Below are 21,970 nucleotides of genomic sequence, written 5' to 3'. Positions count from 1 at the left end.
CTTGGTATTGAGAGCACCGATGCTACTGACAACACGAACTATCTGAAATAAATTTTTATATACGGAAAATTCAGTTTGCGTGCTTGTTTAGCTGTAGTCAGCCGCCTTAAGAAAGTATGCAACCGGCATTCTGTGTAGAGTGGCCTAGAGACAGCTATTCCTAAAAGAAAAGTTTACATCATTTTACGCAGCAAATGAATTTGTTACACATATTGCTATCTGACTGCACTGCTGTTGTGCGCATTCGTGTCATGCTTCTGACTGCACTTGCGCCAATGGAGGGAGGAAAGAAAACTCCTTCCTCCATCTGTGCGCCCGTGGCTCATATTGAGTTTAGGTACTTGTAGAACAAGAGAACCTGAGCAATAGTGGACATGTTTTTCTCCATGTAAAAATGCTTAAAAAGATGAAGATTAAAACAGAAATGTACCAGTTTTGATCCACGGACCTCTGGGTTATGGGCCCAGCACACTTCCACTGTGCCACTCTGCTCCTTTTTCTTTCTTTATTGACGGTTTGGCGAAAAAAATGAGAGAGCACTGTTCATGAAGTGTTTAAAAAGACACCCACTGCCAATGGGTGGAGTGCTCATTAAAAGCGCTTCAAGTTAGCAAGTTCATCCATCATACTGATCCACTCTGGAGTATCACTTTGACTATTTAGTGCATCTCTTAACATATAAAATGATCTCAATAAAGTACTGCCTCACAGGGCGAGCGTCAATGTCGGCATTCGAGACTGCTGTACGCACTTTACAGAGTCTGTGCGGGCCCAGTAACGTGGCCATATCCAGGGGTACGCTTCCCAAGTTTGAGACAGGTAAAAACCGAATGCCTCAATGTGACAATGGAGGTCCTTCTTGAGGTTCATTCTAGGATGTCCGACAGGAATATGGCATCCCAGCATTCGAGAAAGATATGTTCAATGGTCTCTGGCTTTTTGCACAAAAGAGAATAAACAGACCACGGAACGAAAAAGCCTTTTTCTTCAAGCCAGGGCTTAACTGGCAACGTATTGCTGTCAAGCTGGAAAAGTAGTTCTTTTTCTGAAAAACAACTTGGCATCTTTTTAACTACTTCAGAATGTCACCTTCTGGACCTGCACCATATATGGATTCGCACAAAGGCACTGGTAGCATCACATGACGTACATCTTTGTACTGTTTTCTTGTGTTAACTATAGACAAGTACGCCAAAGAAAAAGCTTTCAAAAGCTGGAAAGCTGAAACAACCTCGCGTAAGTAACCACGAGCACTTATGCATCTTACATCATTTGTCAACTCAACAAAATCAGATAACACTCCACTTGGCCTTACTTACACTACAGTTCGCAAAAAGGGATCACTTTGATCGGGAAAAAAAAAAAGAAACCTAGACACCACCTGCCGAAGAAACAAGTGGGCTAGTTCCAGACCTCCCTCTTACAGAGCAAAACAAATTGGTCCGGCTTGTTCGCTCCCAAGTAGAGCCCCACACAAAGGCTGCGAAAACTCTGTGCAGCTTCTGCATATGGACAACTAGGCGAAGGCGCTGCAAGCCTAGCTAATTAAAGAGGCTTGCAGTGCCTTTTAGTTGTCTGCAAGTTATGTAAATGTTTCTTTTTTTTTTTTTTTGCTGTGTACAGCTGTAAATGAACAGCTAAGCGAGCCTATTTACCGTTAAGCAAATGTTCATTTCCATGGTTAGGGGGCTGTTAAGGCCGAGCTATCTTGGTGATACCCTATCCACCTACCCACACGCACATACGTATACTACTAAGACCAAATAATGCATGTTCACGTTGATCAAAGTCGCCCCAGTTGTGAACACTGAGGTTGAGAAATCGCCAGTAATTTTAATCTTGTCCGAGTAAACCGAGCTTGTTGTCGTGTATCTGGCCTCTTTCGACAAGCCGTTACAAAAATGAAAGAAAAAAAATAACATGGTTTGGAAAGTCATCGTACATGACCTTGGCCGAATTAAAATATTTTTAGGCCCTGGCTACCCTGGCATCCAATTAGGCACTTGGATTTGTCTGCTGACACGTGCGTGCAAACAGATTCAGCCTTAGGTAAATGCGTGGTGTTCAAATCCACACCCCAATAGTGGCGTACTCTGGGTAACATACTGATCTCGAAGGCCATGCTATTTTTGGACGTACCCATTCAAAGGCGCTGGTGGACACTGATCAATTGTGGGAGCCGGAAACAAAACACGCCATGGACGCAGGATGTTGTGTATAGGTGTTTTGTGGTTGTGTGTCGAAAACTCGACTTCTATAATGTGTTTTCGGCTCCCGCAATCGATTCTGCCGCATGCAGCAAGCAAAAGCCTGGCCTTTGAGATATGTATTTGCTATCCAGAGGGCGTCACCATTGGGGCGTGGATTTGGACATAACCTTTAAAAGTAATTCGCTAAATTTTTCATTGTTGCCCAATTGTGCCCGTGCACGCTTGCCTGCGCGTGTGTGCGAGTCTGTGCGTGACTACGCGCCCGCGCCTACCTGCGCCACACCACGTCGCATTGTCGAGTTCGTCTGTTCACAACTCGTCCGTCTAGGACGGGGTTTCTGCGCCGCTAGTGTTCCGAGTGTTCCTGTACATTAAACACTACTAGCGCGCTGCCATCTTCAGCGACGTGACAAGTCACGTACGCGGCAAAAATTTTTTTTTTCGTTTGCTTGGCTTACGATGAGTATTACCCGTCGCTTCCCGGCCGTGTCGTACGCAGATTCGTTTGCTTTGCACAAGGTGCCACCTGTTTGTTTATTAACTTATTGCAAATGGCATCGGCGTATCTACAATGAGCGACACAGACTTGTGAGAAAAACCCTGCTTTATTCATGGCTGCTGCGTTAAGGTACGTACTCACTTGCGGAAATAGGCGGCGCGCTTATTTCCGTAAGTGGGGGCGTATCTTTACGCTTCACGTGACTTTCAGAAAAGGCGAATTTATACGGCTGCCTACACGAGTGTCGGAGCGCGAACTACTGCCTCGGTGGATGGAGAACCACTTCTTTCTGTGACCGCTGCCTAAGTACTTGAGGAGGAATCACGAAATCGGCCTTCGCCCCCGTGCTTTAATTTATAACGCATTTTATTGATCATCAGGCTGGTGACGATGTTGTGCCTGCCTCCAGCGCCGAACTGGTACAAACCCTTTGCAACAGGGGGCTGTGACTCCGGATTCTACTGCTACGCGGCGAAAGACACCGTCGTCGTTCTCGACGCCAGGAATGGCGCGCCCGTCTTGAGAGATTGGCTGGTGGTAGCGCCAAGTGCGGAAATAGTTGCTTCTGTCATGTTCTGTCGCAGCGAACGTGCCGACGCTGACGAGGTGCCCGCGTTGCTAACCGTCACCAGCGACGGCGTGGTACAAGTGTGGGATGTGAAAGCGCGAGCCGTTAGGCACACGGTGTCGTCTCAGTCTTCGGCATGCTGCGCCGACTGGAGAGGCACCCTGTCGACATCCGTGGTCTTCAGCGGCAAAGCCAGCAGGATACTCAAGTGGAACCTCATCACCGGAGCCGTCGCACCAGCGGGCGGCAGACCGCAGGAGAAAGAGATAACAATTCTGCGCTGTCATCCGACCAACCCAGACGTCGTCGCAGTTGGTTACTACAGCGGCGCTGTCGTCGTGCAAGGGCTTAAAAAGGGAAGCAATGTCCTTTACAAGCTTAAGGGACACAGCCTTATGGTGCTATCGTTATCTTGGAACATTATCCCTGGGGAAGACCCTTCGCAGCACCCGCTCTGCCTGTGTTCGACTGCGCTCGATCGCACTCTGAAGATATGGGACGTGGCTGGAGAAACACTTCTGGCGTCGCTCAGAGTTCCGTCATCCAAAAAGGGCAGAAGCACAAACATTCGGGACAAATGGATAGCCGCCTGCTGGATTCCGGGCGGCGGGGCAAAGATCGTTAGCTCATCAATCAATGGAGATGTGTGTATTTATGACCCTAATGCAGCGAAAGAGTTCACTTTCTTGGACCATGATGCAGACTCGGGAGGGCACACTGCATCAGTGTACAATGTGTGCATCGTTGGAGGTGTCGAGAAAAGAACCAAGATGTATGTTGTTTCTGCATCGGAAGATCGAAACATAGTCTTTTGGGATCTAGTGACCAAGAAGTCTACGTACTGCATTTCATGCGTCGGGTGGTTAATCTACTCTCTTGCATTTTCGCCTGCGCCACACTTGCTGTTGGTGTAGGCGATGAAAGCGTCAAGGTTTGGCGGACCGACTGTGTCACAAACCCCTACTGTGCCAAGGTGCTCACTGTTGGAAAGAAAGACGGGGTCCGCACAGTTGCTTGGCACCCCAGAAAGGAAGCTATCCTGGCACTGGGTACTGACGAAGGAAAAGTCTACGTGGCAGATGTCAATACGCGGCAGGTCACGGTGTCAAAAACCTTTCACGAGAGGACAACTTACGCTGTTTGCTGGGCGGACCTTGTTCTCAGTGAAGGAGCATCTCCTGAGACATGTTTGCTCTCGTGTGATGGTAGAAGGGTGAAAATTCACAGGCTTTCCAAGCTTGACGAAGATGCTGCAGATATTGAGAGCATTTTATTTAGCCCAACCCAAAAGAAGGTGCGCCCCAAACATGTCTGTGTAGCTTTCAACCAGGACCTTGGCATCTTGACACTTTCCTATTCCGATGGCCTCGTAGAGCTCTTCAAGAGTTGTGAAGGCCCACTATTAAAGAAGGTTGCTCGCCTTGAAGTGCAAAGGAAGCCTGTGGAATGTCTTGCATGGCATCCTGCTAAGGCACCATTTTCTGACTGCAACAGCCGCTTGATGTACTGGCTTGCTTTTTCATCCACTGATGGAAAGATATCAGTCTTTGACTTGAGCCGGCTCGAAAAACATAACCTCAGTGTCTACAAAGTTCTTCAGCCGACCCTGCAGTTTTCGGGGCAGAGTAGCAAAGTCGTGTCGCTTGCATGGAGCCCTTTTCGAGATAACTTGCTGGCATCTGCTTCATTCAACAAAACGGTCCAGGTTTGGGATATTGACAAAGCCCAACTTGTTGCAACATATCAAGGCCACACAAGGCGCGTGTTCAGTGTTTGCTGGAGCCCTGTCGACTCGGACGTTCTTTTTAGTGGAGGGGCAGACAACATCGTAAGATGTTGGAAGCTCTCTGAACAGCATCGGCCCTAGAGCTCCTGTGCGAGTCCTATATTATTCCCATACTCAGCCAAATAGATCCTATATGGGTCCTTTGGTCAGGCATATTGGTTCTATACACCAAGCATATGGCTCCTATATTCAGGCATACGATCCTATGTGGGTTTGCGCTCAGCCATATAGGTCTCATATTTCAGCTGTGTGGGTCCTACATAGTTCCTACATTAATAATTTATGAATTCATATTGGTCCTGTATGAAAACACATAGGTGTTTTATGAAATCCTGTGGGTCCTATACGAAATCGTATAGGTTTCAAACCACAGAAAGTCTTGAAAGCCGAAGCAGATGACAAAGCCGGAAACGATGTTGCCAAAGCTGATGACCAAGCCAACAATGGTGCTTAAGTGTTTGTCAATGGTGCAATTGCTGATGGCAGACGCACAATTGCTATGGAGACGACTAGTGCACAGAGCAAGAGTAATGCTGGCACAGTGCCTGCGAAATCTTCAAGCAAGGCTTCGCCAGCAGGCGGTTCAAAAAGTCAAAGACCACCAAGTCCTACTTCCCATGCTTTTCTCAGCTTGAGAACCTACCCAAAGAAAACTGGTCAGACGATGCCAAATACCTATAGCTGACGTATTGGCAAAGCATGGAGGAGGTCCCAGCAGAGTTTTTTCTGATCACAGTCACCTCATGTACATTGATACGTGTGGTGCACTGTCCGTTCTGGACAAGGATATTTGACACGAAAAGCAGGAGCCTAACCTTAACTACGCGTTTCAAGTGATGAGGTGGGAGGGGGACCTTGCTACAGCCCTGTGAGAGACAGCAGCGGATCACCGATGGCCTGGTAGCCCAAGCGATGTCACTGTCTAGACGTGTGTGGTTCGAAATGTGCGAGCGGTACGCTGCCCAGATAACAAATGAAGAACACCACCGTGCTTGTGCTTTACTACTTGGCCTTTCACAAGGTTGAAGAAGTGTTGGACCTTTGTGAAAACAGCCTGCACCATGAAGCCCTCACTATTGCTAGGGCGCACCTTTCAGGGGATGATCTTGAAGTTGAAAAGATATATGCATTGTGGGCTGAGAGGGTGGCGGGAGTTGGCAACTTCGAGCAGGCCACCAAATGTTACTTTGCCATCGGGCATGCCGACAAAGTGGTTGCTGATGAATTGAAGAGACCCACACTCACTCGGATCAGCCGCTTACATAGCAAGAAAGAGCGGCCTGCACTGCAACCACTTTCCTGTCCTCCATACTGAGAGCCTACGAAAGCAATGGCTACAAACCCTTAGCTACACACTTGGCTTTACAGAGCTAAGTGGGCTGCTTGGTTATGGAGAGCACGTCTATAAGAATAGTACTCCTGCATGACACGAAGGAGCATATATTTTTTTGTGTGGCTGGTCGTCTGGCTGTTTCGCTGTTCAGCCCATAACACTGGAAGCTTTACTTTGCAAAGGCACTGTCGGCAGCCTACATCTATGTTTGCAAGCTGTTTGCTGGCCTGCGCATGCTCCTCTTTTCTGGAAAAGTGACTGAGAGCACCTTCGCAGGAGAAGTAAATGTGGACATTAATGTAGTCGCTGTCTGCTCTTCGATGAGCTAGATGTAGCTGCTGACTTCAAAGCTAAGTGTTTTGATTTTCCATGATCATTCCAAAGTCTTTGGTCTATGTTCAGCACATTGATAACTGACACTCTGATAACTGGCGCTCTGGTACTGTTGCCGCGGCTTGGATGAGGCGAGAAAAGAATGTTTTTGCGCTGATTTATAATTTTTTACTGATTTAGAAATGACGGCTCAAGATGTGCAAGGGTCAAAGTGGATGCTGGAGCCTATTTTCTCAAATGCTAAAATTTCTTTTTTTTTTTTCTTACGTAGAAGTGGAATGTATCTGCAAAAGATCATCATGTACTGGGAACGGATTATACTCGGAAATTTGCGGGTTATATAGGCATGTTTATCATTTTGTGAGTCAGTTTCAAAGCTGACTCACCACTGAGTCGCCAAAGCAGCCAGTTTTAAAGCGGTTTTCCCAGTCACGGTACTGACGGTGAAGAAAGCAGCAAAACTGTGAATGACGAAACCAGCGTTTTATTGGGCGAACTTGCGCCCTCAAAAACGGGCTACACTCAAAGAGCGGCGAACACAGTCTGCGATCGGCGAAAACCAGATCAGCGGGTCAATTAAGCGCGTCGGCTTTTATACATGAGTCATTGAAGGTTCCAGAGTAAATCGCAAGTGCCCGCGTGTCTTCGTTCTACACCATTCCCGTCGCGCATACATGAAATCAGATTACACAACGTTCGGTGACAACGGACAGCAAAATGAACCATTTATTTATAACATTCGAGAAACTTCCGATACGTGCGGGCGCGTCCCGCGCTGAGCGATAACATTTGTTAGACGGTGAAAAGCGGCCACCCGAAAAAGGGAAACAATAAAGTACACGTGTCAATATCACGACGGTGAAATGCACAGACGCAGCTAGCAAGATGTAGCACAACCCACCCGCAGAATTCAGCTGCAACCGCCATTGTACTTTATATATATATATACATATATATACACGTATATATATATATATATATATATATATATATATATATATTTATGTGTACGTTATTAACCCTGAGTAGTCTAAATTATTGCCGCGCTAGCGCTACGGCGTGTCTCGTATTGTTATTGTTTTTTTGTTTTGTTTTTTTGCATGCACAACCAGAATTTTGTATTGCGATAGCGATCATATGGACACTCCAGGCGGTGACATCTACGTTTTCTCCCAGTTACGCTGAACACAATTCGAACAAGGCATATACGGCGCAAGCGCTCAGTTGAAGCCAGCAAGGCGCGTTACACAGAAACGTCGAGCGCACGCTGAAGCTAATTAACCGACCAACGTTCTTGGCACTCGGCATTCAACGTAATTTCACTGCGGGCGCTGAGACCGATTGCGCGCGTACGCTCTTATAATGGGGCTTTATTTGAACTGCAGATTTATGGTGACTTATTAACACAGCAAGCTGGGCGAGTTGGTGACAACATATTCCTAGAGGTGGACAGCGCAACCCGGACGAAGGACAGGTTTATAGTGACACCTTTTTGCTACGTGTTGGCGCCGAGGAGTTACGGAGTCGCCATCTATCAGAAGCGCCTCGCTGGCGTAGTACGAGGGATCACGCGGCGCGCTCCTCATAGATTTTGCTGTCAGCGCTCACTGAAAACACCACGCGGGAGCTCTCCCGGACATTTCTGTAAGTACTTTCTAGACGAGAGAAGTTTTTTGCTGTCTAAATAACAATCTTGGGCAAACTGAAAGCACATAATCGTTTACAGACGTATCTTTACCGAACATGTAAAATGAACGCCACTGCGCGCGGTCGCCGCAGTGGAGTCTCCCGAACCGGCTTCTTGCGTGAAAGGTAGGTAAACGCTGAGAGCCAACTATCTGAAATATGTTCTTATAGTGTTTGTATAACTAAATGGAGCGTAATAGAATGAAGCCTCAATGCAGCGATCGCACAGATTCGCAGCGACGGACTACACGTCTGCATGCTTGTGCGCGCACTGTTTCGCTTTCGCCGCGTGCGCGTTTTCGCACCGTGCCATGAGATTTAGGCCGCAGAATATGAGCATTTGACAGTATACAAGCAACCATTGTTGCGTGGGCGCTATCAGAGCTGTTCAAAAATAATTTCATTGTAGAGACTTCGACGCCTACGGGGACTGTGATGTGCCGTCGCGATGATTCAATCTTTTTTTTTCTCCTAAGTTCTTGGACGTTTCAATATTATTTCTCGAGTTGCGTCGCACTGTATGTTTATCGGTGTTCTCAGCGTGCGATTTCCCGCTGCTTCTTTTTTGTAATCCAGTACATTAATTCATAACACAAACATGACCATATGCCATGCTTTCTTTATGTGCTTCTTACCGCTCCCTTTCCACTCCAGTGAACTTGCTAGTATCTATAGCATCGACAAGTTCATAGGCCAAACCGTCATGACATTGGTCGGGCAGCGGACTCGGGCGAGCGCCTCAGAGCGCGTTTTCCGAACATCGCAGACCCGGCACCGTAGCAGAAATCTTCCTCGCGTCTGTGCTTGCTGCATACCCGAGTTGTAGCCGATGACTGTTTGCTGGTTTTGTTTCGCGAGCCAAGCTTCACGCAGCTTCTTGTCCTGCGACTACGTGTGAATAAGGCTGACACCGGGCTCCGTTGCGTACGTCCGGCACTGCGGCACCGAGCAATAGCCTACCATGTTGCGCGCCTTCAAATGCAGCCACTACCTATTGTAATGCTTTCAAGCGTTGTAGACACTCGAAGCGGGAAAATCTCGCCACTAAATGAGGACTGCATCGTACGAGGGAATTTAAATTCTCGTTTTCAGCTCACTTCGGCGCTCCCGAAGCAGCCGACGCGGCCGCTAAGTCCACGTGATCCCTGATAGCACGTCGCGCCGACGGTGGCGCCAGCTTTTCCAGTGGCGGAGCTCGAGGCCAATACATATTTGAGGCGTGGGTTACACTACATGTCGTCTTCAATTTTGCTGTCGTCAAGTGCTTCGTCTGCTAGCGAGCACGCGTCGGCGGCTCGTAGCGTTGTGTACGCTGTGTTCTCGGCGTTCAGTTCGCGTTGCAGCGATAGACCGCACGAACATCGCTTCGCTCGCTGCGGCTGCCGAGTTTCCTCACGCCAGCGTTTTGACAGCGAGTGTCCGCGGTCATCAAGTGTGATGTGTCCATGTTTACTTTGTGCGCTGACACCATGCTTGTTAATTTAGTTAGCAAGTGAATGTTTGCAAGTTGATGCGGCCGATAAAAAATACTATCCTAACTTCGTATGGCTGTCTGCTAATTTGCTACCGCAATCGATGCTTCACCTTTCGCGCGAAACTGCGACTTTTATGCGAGGATTTTGTTTGTTAGTTTTTATGGTTAACGTAGCACGAATCAACTTAAGGGAATGCATTCGAAGAGGACGCGCTGGCCATAGTAGTGAACCAGACTGGACTCGCCCTGTTTTGTGTCCTTTTGTTCTCGCTTGGGTTACAGCGTTGCGTGCGTGCACGTGTGTGTATATACAGCTTGTAGCGTTCCCACTTTATAGCAAAACAGAAATATAACTGTAATGCTTACTTGGTTTATACAATGCCAAATGCAGTCGGCTGCTGATGTAAAAATTGCACTGGTGCTTTGTTCTAAATAAGTTGCAAAGCTTGTAGACTAGTAGGTGCCTCATCTGGGTCTGCAATAACGTCTGCCTGTCCTTTATTGATGAGTGACTGTGGTTCACCTTATTTGTAACTGCAAATTTGTCTTTCGACTGACTTGGCGCTCTCTTATTTTGTTCTTTGAACTGTATAGACGGCTGGACATCCTTCTTGTATCTTGGTGCTAGCTGGATGACGGGACTTCATCATAATGATCAGTGTAGGCCAATGCATTGTACCCTCTTAGTCGTCCGAGTGCTTCGTATATGGTTTATCTTGGAGCACTTCGCGGTAAAATAACTAGTTGGTGTCTTACAATCGGGTATTTTTTGCACTGATCCCTTATAAGCTGACACTACGATTCCCAGTTTCTCGACGCCAGTGTGCACAGTTTATTTCTACTACTCCTTAGTTTCTCTAAGCTTACAAAACTTAATAACTATAGGTAGTCAATGCCATGTAAGAACTCACAAACTAACTCTGTTGTGTCGTCATTTACCAGTATGCCATACAAGAGTAAAAAAATTCACTGTTCCTCCCGGAAGGAGAAGCACCGATTGCAATAACAAATTAGTAGATAGCTGTACGAAGTAAGGATAGTAGTTTTATCGGTCGTATAAACTTGTAAACATTCGCTTACTAACTAAATTAACAATGACAGAATGTGCAAGCGTGACTCAACGAGGACGTAGAACGAGGACGTCTTTGTATGTCTGCTTCTTTCTACGTCCTTGTTCAGTCGCGCTTACACATTCTATCATGGATTCAAACCAACTAGCACATCAACGCGTTTTGACTAAATTAACCAGCATGGTCTCACGCGCGCACAGGTAAACACATCTACCTCGATGGCAGCGGAAACTGTCTGTGAAAACGCTGGAGTTAGGAATCGCGGCATCAGCCACGAGCCAATTGACCTCCGTGCGTCTGTCGCTTCAACGCGAACGAAACGTCGAAATCACAGCGCATACGAAGCTACTGGCACTGCGCGCGCTCTGCAAACATCGCAGATCGCTTTGAAGATGAGGCCCGCGCGGGCGCGCACTTTGGTCACGTCGCAGATCGCTTTCAAAGACACACGAGCGCCGGCAACGCGTTTATACGGCGTCCGCGATTCGCGTGACCAACGCAGGAGTAGACGCCGCGGTTGTCTCCACTCTGTACGGAGCGGTGGGCGAGGAGGACATCGAGGCATCCTAGCAGCCACCGGCGAAGAACGGCCCTCCTCCCGCGCCTAACCCCCTGCCATTGATGCAAATCGATGTATTCCCGAAGTTTGCCGCGAGTGCTAGCCTTTTATGCATGCAATCATTTGTGCAGTAAACTAAGTTGACATATACGGTGCACTTCTTGCTTGTGTTTCCCTTTCTTCCGTAAAAGAAGAAATGCTTGGTATTGAGTGTTGACTACTTCGTCCTGTAAATTTCAGCCACGTCATTCACCAATATTTTTTTTGCGCGTTCATGTTGCACTATTATTACCTAATGGTTTGACATCTATAATGTCCTACAATTTTCAAATTACGGTGTCCTCAGTATCTTGCTGCGCTTGTATGCAAACCTTCACGATTCTTCCACCCCCTCTTCCTCCCCTTCCCGGCTTCTTTAGCTGAGCACTGGCATGATAAAACTGACTGGCCAATTGCAGCTTTTCTATGTTAGAGAAAGTTGACCACTAAGGTACGAGATTTTCGGAGGCGTTCTATCTTATTTCACAAATGCGTTTTCACATTTAAAAAAGTTGTAATACTAGACGAAGTCGTAGCTGTTAAATAGCGTTGGGACCTCGTAGATGGTTGTGTCCATCAGGGCACCTGCAAGAAAGGAAAGTAGCATTAGTGCAGCAATGTAACATTCCAATGCAGTTGCGTGAATTTTTCACGAACTTAAACTTAAGTCGAGTGGGCTGTATGGTGCGCACACTGAAGTTCTCGATAGAAATCGCACTGTTTTATTATTATGTTTTATGATGTCCGATCTTTTGGTTACTTCATATGCTGTTGTGGCGCAAACCACCATAACAGATCATTGCCTTGCTTTGGTGTGTTTAAAGTTTCTCCGAGTGAAAGTGATGTACGGTTTACTAAAAAACAAAACAAAAAACAATTGAGTTCCTCCTCTTTTGTAGAGTTTATGGCTGACTCAGACAGAAAATCTTGGTGTTCGAAGGATGACCCTGATATTGCTTTTGACAAATTTTCCATTATTATTCGGACGCACTTGCTTTGTCAACAACCGCAGTAACTTGTAAAAACACGGTTTTTAGCTCCTAGAGATCCGTGGATGACATCAAATCTTAGCTGCTTAAAAAAGCAGGACAACCTTTATAAGAAAACTAAACTGCAACCATTTAATGTTAATTTGCGTGAACGCTACAAAACCTATTCAAATATTCTAAGTAGAGTTCTTGAGAATTCTAAAATGAGCTATAGATACTATGATTTCGAAATTCAAAAAGCTGGAAATGATGTTAAAAAGCAATGAAAGGTTGTTAGCAATCTTTAAGGTAAATCTTAAAATTAGCAATAAGCAATCCAGATCTTAACTCTCCTTGTAATCATGTATATCAAAGAGCATCTTAGCGTTTCTATCTTTTTCCTGTTTCACCTGAGAAAATGCATAACATAATACACAACCTCAAACATACAAGCCCTGGATTGGATAACATTTATTTTTTACATATGAAACTGATAGCGCATATTGTTTGTGAACCTGTCGCGCATATTCTTAATCTTATTTTGAAGGCACGCATGTTTCCCTTAAGGTTAAAAATATCGAAGGTCATACGAGTTAAAAAATAAAAGAGGTGATAGGTTTCCTGGCTGAAGCTATCGTCCCATCGCTATGGTATTATTTTTTTGCAAACTTACAGAGAAGGCAGTAGTAATTCGATCAACGAGTAACCTATCAAAGTTAAACATTTTATCGCCTTATCAGTTCGGGTTCAGGTCAGGCTTTTTTACTGGATTATCTCTAGTTTCCGTAACAGATAAAATAAGGATGGCCATTGAGAGCGGTAACTTGGTTGAAGCTTTATTTATAGATCTGTCTAAAGCCTTCGATTCAATGATTCATGTTATCTGAAAAGAAAAACTGAATGCTATTGGTATCACTGGTCCCGCTTTACAACTAATACGCAGTTATCTTCTTGATAGAGAAGAGGTTATTTCTATTTGCTGAATTGCCTCCCGACCGAAAATAATTGATACCGGTGTTCCGCAACGGTCGAGCCTTGTTCCCATACTGTTCTTGATTTACATAAATGACCTGCCGCAGTGCCTTCAATACTCACGTTTGTTTTATGCAGATGGCACTACCGCTTAGTGTTCTGACAAATACATCTACGATTTAATGACGAGACTTAACAGGGATGCTCCTAGTGTTGGGCGCTGGTATCGGAAAAAAATTATAACAATTAACACCAGTAAAACAAGATTGCTAATTTTTTTCTCGGCACAAAAGCTTCCTACAACTAAACCATCGGCATTAATCGAGTCAGCGGAAATAGATAGTGTTAATTAAACTATTTTCCTCACTGTAAAACTAGCTAAGCACTTAAAATTTGACAAACATGTTAACTTAGTCACAGAAAGTCAGGCATGGTATGAGGTTTATAACAACATTGTGTGTCCACTCCCAGCCATATCAATTACTGTATTTCATCATGGGGCAATACATACCCAATCCATTACGCTCCATTACAGCACGTTCAAAATTGGGCCACAGAAAGTATAATATTCAACAGCACTCTAAGAACAGTTAACACCCTTTGGCTTGCCCCTTCTGCCACACAAAAATAATCGTCATCTGCCTTGATGCGTTTCCTTTCTTTATCGCTGCAAGCCCGGAACTTTCCAGCGACGAACGGCACGCGCGTTATCAGCATAGAACAGTTTACACCCTTTGGAGTGCCCCTTCTGATAACGCGCGTGCCGTTCGTCGCTGGAAAGTTCCGGGCTTGCAGCGATAAAGAAAGGAAACGCATCGAGGCAGATGACGATTATTTTTGTGTGGCAGAAGGGGCAAGCCAAAGGGTGTAAACTGTTCTTAGAGTGAGCTTTTAGTGCAATCTTTCGTCATTAATACGCTGTCATAACATGGTGTCAGTTGCCAAGCTTAACAAGCGCTCCGTTGGTATTCTTGCACACAGATCTATTTTTAGTAACCTTCCTATACACTCTTAACCAAATTAAGCCCTTTTGCTACACAACACTCTAAGAACAGTTTACACCCTTTGGCTTGCCCCTTCTGCCACACAACAATAATCGTCATCTGCCTTGATGCGTTTCCTTTCTTTATCTCTGCAAGCCCGGAACTTTCCAGTGACGAACGGCACGCGCGTTATCAGAAGGGGCACTCCAAAGGGTGTAAACTGTTCTATGCTGATAACGCGCGTGCCGTTCGTTACTGGTAAGTTCCGGGCTCGCAGTGATAAAGAAAGGAAACGCATCAAGGCAGATGACGATTATTTTTGTGTGGCAGAAGGGGCAAGCCAAAGGGTGTAAACTGTTCTTAGAGTGAACGATGAACGTCATCTGTCTTGTCCGCGTTTCCTTTCTTTAACGCTGCGAGCCCGGTACTTCCCAGTAACGAACGGTATGCGCGTTATCAGCATGACATAGCATTCCCGACAGGAAAGTAGCGGGCGCGGCGTTTTCAAGAAAGGAAACGAAAGCAAGGCAGATGACGATTATCGTTGTGTGGCTGATACACACACCAATGGGTGTACCTTTGTCTAAGAGTGTAGTTGTAATTAGCAGATGTCAGTCTCCTATTCATAGCTCCACGCATTTTGCAACGCAAAGCAACTTGTTACCTATGCCCAAAACTAACTATGGTGAATTCACATCTACATTTGCTGCAACTTCCTTCTAGAACTTCCTACCGCCGAGAACTACGAATATCACTAATATGATTGATTTCAAATCTAATGTACGCTCATTTGTTCTTTCATTGTAGTTTTTATTGCATTTTTATCTTGCTACCTTGTCTCTCCTTTTTCTTTTTTCTCTCTGTAATTTTGTTTTTTTTTCGCAAATTACATAAACACACTGTTGGTATAGGTTCGCACTCGGGCTAAATATTGCAATGTATTTTTTGGTGTTCCAGTCATGTGTTGTATAGAGTTTCCCCGTTGGTATTTAAACCTGGGACCTCCTTCTGTGTGTACATCTTATCGTTTGTATGTGAATATTTGCGCAATTAGAGAAGACAATTAGGCTAGTTGGTACTTATTACAGACTTGAGACATCATTAACTAGCGCGAAAAAGACATGGGAAGGCAGCAAGAAGCTCCTGTTCTGTGTGCTTCTTGCTGTGGTCCCATGTCTCTTTTGCGCTACTTAATGATGTTTCAAGTCTGTATTTATTTGCTATATTAATAAAGCTTGATTTATTTATTCATTGACTGATCGCGTATTTTTTTGTGCGCTAATGTTTTTTCACAGGACCGTGAGCGATATCGATTTGTCACTGGGCACAAGACGCGCGATTACTGTGTTCGAAGATTCTTTGGCGTTCTTGTGAATTCTGCAGCGAGAGAGCCTTGCCTAATCAGATTGAGCCCACGACGCGAATTCTGTTTTAGGACAGTCTGGAACGCAAGTGATTGATTATTGGAGGACTGTATCTGCGACACTATATATATATAGTGTGAGTTGACCCGTGAATATTTGACGACCGACGACCGTACTCACCGCTGCCCTTGTTATTCAACGTGCTACTTTTTCTGGCCCAAATGAGCCTAAGACTCTTAACACACATTTCTGGCATTGTCTGGTTCTTCACCGCCACTACAGCGTGATAATATTGCTTCTAATGCAGGAGTCCATAAACAAAGGTTATACATTTTATTAGCCTTGTCTATATTAAAGCGAAATCACGTGGTAACTGGACATCTCTAAGAAACTTCAGCCGGTGTTCACAAAAGCCAGACTACATTAGACAGACAGAGTGACACACAAGAGCAAACATTTAAACAGGCGATCCGCAGCACAAACTACTGCAAGTTTCCCACGAATAGAAAGAGAACCCTTGACTCTCTCCGGGAGTAGCTTTAGGAGACATCTTTGTCTGGGCACTCTCCACTCGCTGCTTCAACGTTGCCCTTTTCTGTTTGCTTCGTCCCTGGGGTTATTCGCCAGGAGCAGATGTTTGTGGCATGAAACGTGTTAATCGGTAAGCTTGAAAATTTTTACTTTACCGGCGGTGCAGGCGGTCAAGAAGCAGGCAATCGAACCGGCGACCAGTGCGCGTCCAGCGACACGGGCGCAGTCCGGCAGCCGTTCGGGTGCCAGTGCAGCGAACACGCCCAGCTGGATGCCCAGAGCAGCGAGGCTGGAGAAGCCACAGAGGGCGTGCGTGCAGATGAGTTGCGCCCGCGGAGAGAGCAGGCCATTGCGCGCCATCTTGCCCATCTCGCTCTGGGCGAACACCTCGTTCAGCAGCGTCTTGAGGCCCACCAGGGAAGCAACGCGCGACGACTCGTCCACGCTCAGGCCCATGACCAGTGTCAGGGGCACGAACAGTCGGCCCAAGAGCCACTGCGTTTTTAACGCGCTAGTATTTAAAGTGCTATAGGCCTTGTGTAAATGAAAGATGCATGTACATAGCATGTGTCAGCGCCGCCATCCACCGATACACGCGACGGAGCGGTGTTACTAGCCACCTGCCGCAAGGAGTTGAGCGAGGCCAAGGGCCCCCAGAGAAAAGTGCTCCAAGATTGGTCGGCTGCTGACGTCTGCAATCGAAGAACGCAGTTTGCTCCGTTATTGCGTATACATGCAAGATAGAAGAATAGTATACAAACTAGAATATCTCGGGCATTCGGTACGACCGGTCCTGGAATACGTAGACAGAACATCTGTGTATTGTTGAAGCGAATCGTAGTCCATTGTTTTTGTACTGCCGATTCAAGGGCGACGTTGAAAAGGGTACGTGCTCGCTCATAAAACGAGTTGCGGGCTTTCGGGCTGTCGTTTGTCACCGAAGTACAACAGCTGATTGAGAGGCACGTGCTGTTGCTCCTGACACTTGTTCTCCCGCAACCGGGTCGCTGGGCGCGTACATAGCAGAACACCAACTATTGTAGCTCTTTGAGAAGCTCGTGGTGCTTCGCGAGAACTTTGGGGTGTACCGCTCGCGAAGGAGAGTCATCTTTTTCCACCACCCTCTCCCACTTGGGCGGCTGCGGGAGAAGGCTCCTGCGGCGGGAGAGGAGGATGGCAGTCGCCTGCCATGCGCTCGGGCCACTGTATAGAGAGAAACACATGACGAATCGCCTTATGTGTGTTGCCACATGTAATATTGCCGCAGATGTTCTCGTTAATGGCTCTGTTCTCTACATAATTACGCAGTGGAACAACTGCTGCCTAAGTATCCTCACTGTAACAAACAAACGTCTTGATGCGCTGCGCATCATTCCTTTAATAAAGCGAATAGCTTTATTAAGAGTGGGCATGGAAGCAGCACAATAGGACACATGGCTAACGATCGATGTCTTCATGTTATCCAGGTTTGGTTTGCCTTCTACGGTGCCTGCTCACTTCAACAGGAGCAATAGACCCGGACGAGACTACCGACCTGCGACGATGCCATCTTGACGACTGCGGCTTTTCCTTGAATCACTGCGCTTTCCTTGTCGGAGTGCACCACGTGTTCATTGGCTCAGCTGCATCATCAGGAACATCAGCCAACCATGTCGTAAGAGTGACGACCCAGCCGCGCCACCTCATTGCGCCAGCAAGCAGCACAATAGGACACATGGCTAAGGATCGACGTCTTAATGTTACCCAGGTTGGTCGATCGTGTTCCCTTCATGCCAAGAAAACGTCTACTAATCGTTTTTTACTGATGCTTCTGTGCCCACAAGTGCTGTGTGACATGTGTTGCGATTGCACAGAGGCGTTACGTATTTTGTTGCTATGCTCGGGAGATACTGAGCTCAACCCGGTGCCCACTCGCAGTCAAATAGCAGAGCGAAAGTCTGAATCAGCAGAAAACGACGGCTAGCCATGCAGCCTTCGTCATAACTATCTTATGGTTGTGCTATTACATATTACAACCACCTGTGAGGCGTCAGCGGCGGCTCAAGTTAAGTTGGCACAAGATGTTGATGACATAAAAGCCAATAAACAGTGTTTAGCGAAGAGGCTGTCCAATATTGATACACATGAACTACAGCTAACGAACGAAAGCATTAATGATTTGGCCCAACAAAACAGTGCACTTCATTCCCGCATCAACGATCAAGAGGATAGCTCTCGCAGAAATAATTCAATATTTTATGGCGCCCTGATGGTGATGAATCACGGCAAGAAACAGAAAGTGGTAAATCTGCTGTCCTCAAATATTGGTTCCGAATTTAGACTTCACGCTATAGAAGGATCGCACCGTCTTGGTGGTCCCTTTGTTCATGATAAGTGCGGACCTGTAATAATGATATTTTGGAATTTCAAAGCGAAATATTGTGTGATAGCAAATTGTCCCAGGCTCAAAATTGGCAAAATTTCAGTTTCAAATGACTGCTGTACAGCCACGAGGCACCTTCGCAAGAGGCTAACTGCGTTCGCAAAATTTTTGCCTGGATCGCCAGCATTTAGGCTTCATCATCATCACGATTATCATCATCCCGTCACTGTTCTTTTCCAGACAGCGCGTCTCATGACTCGAAAGCGTGCGCGCCGCCTACTGTATCTGAAACTGCTGGCGCATGCGCGGTGACTAGCAGTCTGAGTTCAAGTCATGCGCGTCCCGTTTCTTAACGATCAGGGAGGGGTAGTGGTTATCGACACTCGGTGTCTGTCTTCTACACTAACATACGGAGTGTTCTAGGCAAATGAGAGTATGTTAGCGCAGCTATCAACCCGTGTAATGCTGACCTGGTAGCACTTACCGAGACATATGGTTAAATCCTCATGCGGATGACAGCGAAATTTGTACTCATACCAAGTCCTTCAGTGTCTATTATTCTGACAGGGATGGAAGACGAGGGGGACGAATGTTGCTCGCCGTTGCTGTCATTCTAACATCGTCCCGCATGAACATAGCATGTAATATCGGATCTGTTTTGTGCAGTGTCATTTTGAACAATAAAGCACGCATAATCAGTGTATATTACTGTCCACCTCATGCAGACTATTGGTTCGTCAATGATTTGCACGTCGCAATTTACTCTGCGTTGATTCGATACCCATCGTCCCCCAAAAATCTTTTCGGCGACTTTAATTATCAGACAATAAACTGGATATCAGCACCACTATGTTGCGCACCGTATTCTTCGCAGTGCAAAGCGTTCCTTGATACTTGCTTTCTTTTCAGTTTTATTCAAATCGTTGATGGTCCCACACGCGTTGTCGGCACTTCTGCAAACCTTCTTGACCCAATTCTGATCCCTGACCCCGATATGGTAGGCACAATAACTTTCATGCCTGGACTCGGCGATCACTTTTCACTTCAGTTTGATCTATGCTTTATTACATGCCCAGCTACGAAAAAATGTTATATTCGACAACAATAAGGCACACTTTAAAAGTATCAATAGTGAACTTTCGCTTTTATTGATAACTATCTTCGTGGTTTTGAATATCTTTTGTTCAAGAGAACTGGGACCTATCTGCAAACCTAATTTTAAATTTTACAACAGTCCTCAAAACATAATACCAACAAATACATACCATGGTTTAACCCATATATAACTAGACTTTTTGACAGAAAAATGTGCTCATTTCGTTTAGCCAAATTGCGACAAACCGAGCAACGCTGGCATGCACGCACTATCGCGTCTAACACCTACACTCAAGCTGCCACTTGTGCGAAATCTAGTTTCCTGAGAAACACACTCCCATCCATGCTGATCAGCAAACCTCGGAAATTTTCGAACATCGTACCTAATACCCACAGCAACACGCATATTCCTTTAGTTGACCAAAATGACTTACCTGTGCCTAGTAAAGAGTGCGCATCCATTTTGAACCACGTGTTTGATCTGAATTTCTCATCCACGAGCAATATTTCCTTACCATCATATCCGTTCTCCGATTTAGTCAGTATGCAGCCAATAGTAATAGATGTGGCCGGTATTGTAAAGCCCATTGACACACTGAAACCGTCATGTTCCTTTGGTGTTGACTGTATAAATGCAAGATTACTCAAAGAAACAAGGATGTATTCCTTTATTTGTCTGACTAAAATACTTCAACAATCGCTAAATGCTGGTATTCGCCCAGATCATTGGAAGCAGGCGATGGTGATTTCACTTCATAAATGAGGTAATAAGCATTCACCCCTTTATTATTGCCCCATTTCTCTTACAAACATACCTTGCAAAATTCTTGAACATGTCATCTACTCACACCTTGCTAGCTTTCTTGATTCGAACTCTTATTTTACTTCGGCACAACATGATTTTAGGAAGCCGCACTCTTGTGAGACTCAGTTACTGTTTTACTCACTCCATGCTCACTCTTATTGACAATCGCTCTTTAGCTGATTGAATTTTCCTAGATTTCTCTAAAGCGTTTGACAAAGTTAACCACTGACTTCATCTCCGTAAACTCAGGTGCCTCAATATTGACGTAAATCTTCTCAGTTGCATAGAATTTTCTCTTAAGAGGTGGTTGAAGTAAGTGTTAGTTAATAATAACAATTTATCGTTGATATCTGTCGCGTCAGGTGTACCACAGGGGTCCGTTTTCGGCCCTCTTCTCTTCTCAGTTTATATTAGTGACTTTCCTAACTGCGTGACTTCCCCTATCCACTTATCCGCCGAAGACTGCGATACTTATCGCGATATAGCTGACCATATCGAAGCTTCTGCTTCGATATGGTCAGCTATAACTATACAGTTAAATGATGTAATACAGGGGTCATATATTTAGATGTTATGTAATGTAAAGTTATGCGAATATCGTGCACTAATCTCAATACTCCTGCTTGCTATGAATTAAATAATATTCTTTTAGATCCCCTTACCTCTTACAAATATTTAGGTGTTTATATAACTAATGATCTTAGTGGGAAGTATCATATCGGTTACATAATTAAAACAGTTATTGCATGCTTAGCTACATGCGCCGAAACTTTGTACATAGCCAGGTAAACTGACAATGTGCAAGACCTTAGTACATTCAAAATTAGAATAAGCTTCTGCTATTTGGGACTCCGGTTTCACGAACTTCGCATCCTTACTGGAGATGATCCCGAACAATTCGGCGCGTTTCATTCTTTCCAATTACAACTGTACTAACAGCATAATTAACTTCAAATAAACCAACGCTATCATTGCCATCTCTTGAGCTCCGTAGGAAAGTATCTCGCCTTGGCCTTTTCGACAAAATTTATCATCATGAGCGATTGAAGGATACTTTCATTTCACAACCATCTTATCGTTCATCCCGCATCGACCATCCTTAGGCAGTAAACGTCATCAGTTGTAAAACCAATGCCCTTTTTCATTCTTTTCTACGTCGTACATCAACATGATTACGAGAAAGCGTTTGATTCTGACGAAACCTCAGCAGTCATGGAGGCATTACGGAATCAAGGTGTAGACGAGCCGTATGTAAAAATACTGAAAGATATCTATAGCCGCTCCACAGCCACCGTAGTCCTCCATAAAGAAAGCAACAAAATCCCAATAAAGA

The 21,970-nt window shown here is 45.5% G+C and overlaps 1 protein-coding gene across 1 annotated transcript; it reads right to left on the bottom strand.

Moving 5' to 3' along the window:
- Positions 1-11,791: 11,791 nt before the first annotated feature.
- Positions 11,792-18,115, bottom strand: LOC126540935 (solute carrier family 28 member 3-like). The gene is made up of 2 exons (XM_055076461.2): positions 16,531-18,115; positions 11,792-12,142 (listed from the first exon to the last, which is right to left on the bottom strand). Exons 1-2 carry the CDS (start codon positions 16,940-16,942, stop codon positions 12,078-12,080), a joined length of 477 nt encoding a protein of 158 aa, XP_054932436.2. The 5' UTR covers positions 16,943-18,115; the 3' UTR covers positions 11,792-12,077.
- Positions 18,116-21,970: the final 3,855 nt, after the last annotated feature.

The sequence above is a fragment of the Dermacentor andersoni genome, chromosome 2 (assembly GCF_023375885.2).
Source record: "Dermacentor andersoni chromosome 2, qqDerAnde1_hic_scaffold, whole genome shotgun sequence".
Lineage (NCBI taxonomy): Eukaryota > Metazoa > Arthropoda > Arachnida > Ixodida > Ixodidae > Dermacentor > Dermacentor andersoni.
This window is presented reverse-complemented; position numbering and strand designations above follow the sequence as displayed.

What these genes read in the sequence shown, in the direction of transcription:
- LOC126540935 (XM_055076461.2), bottom strand. Translation starts at nt 16,942, where the DNA reads ATGCTATGTACATGCATCTTTCATTTACACAAGGCCTATAGCACTTTA. An exon ending in CTTGACCGCCTGCACCGCCG is followed by an intron (nt 12,143 to 16,530) that starts GTAAAGTAAAAA and finishes CCTTTCTTGCAG; the next exon opens with GTGCCCTGATGGACACAACC.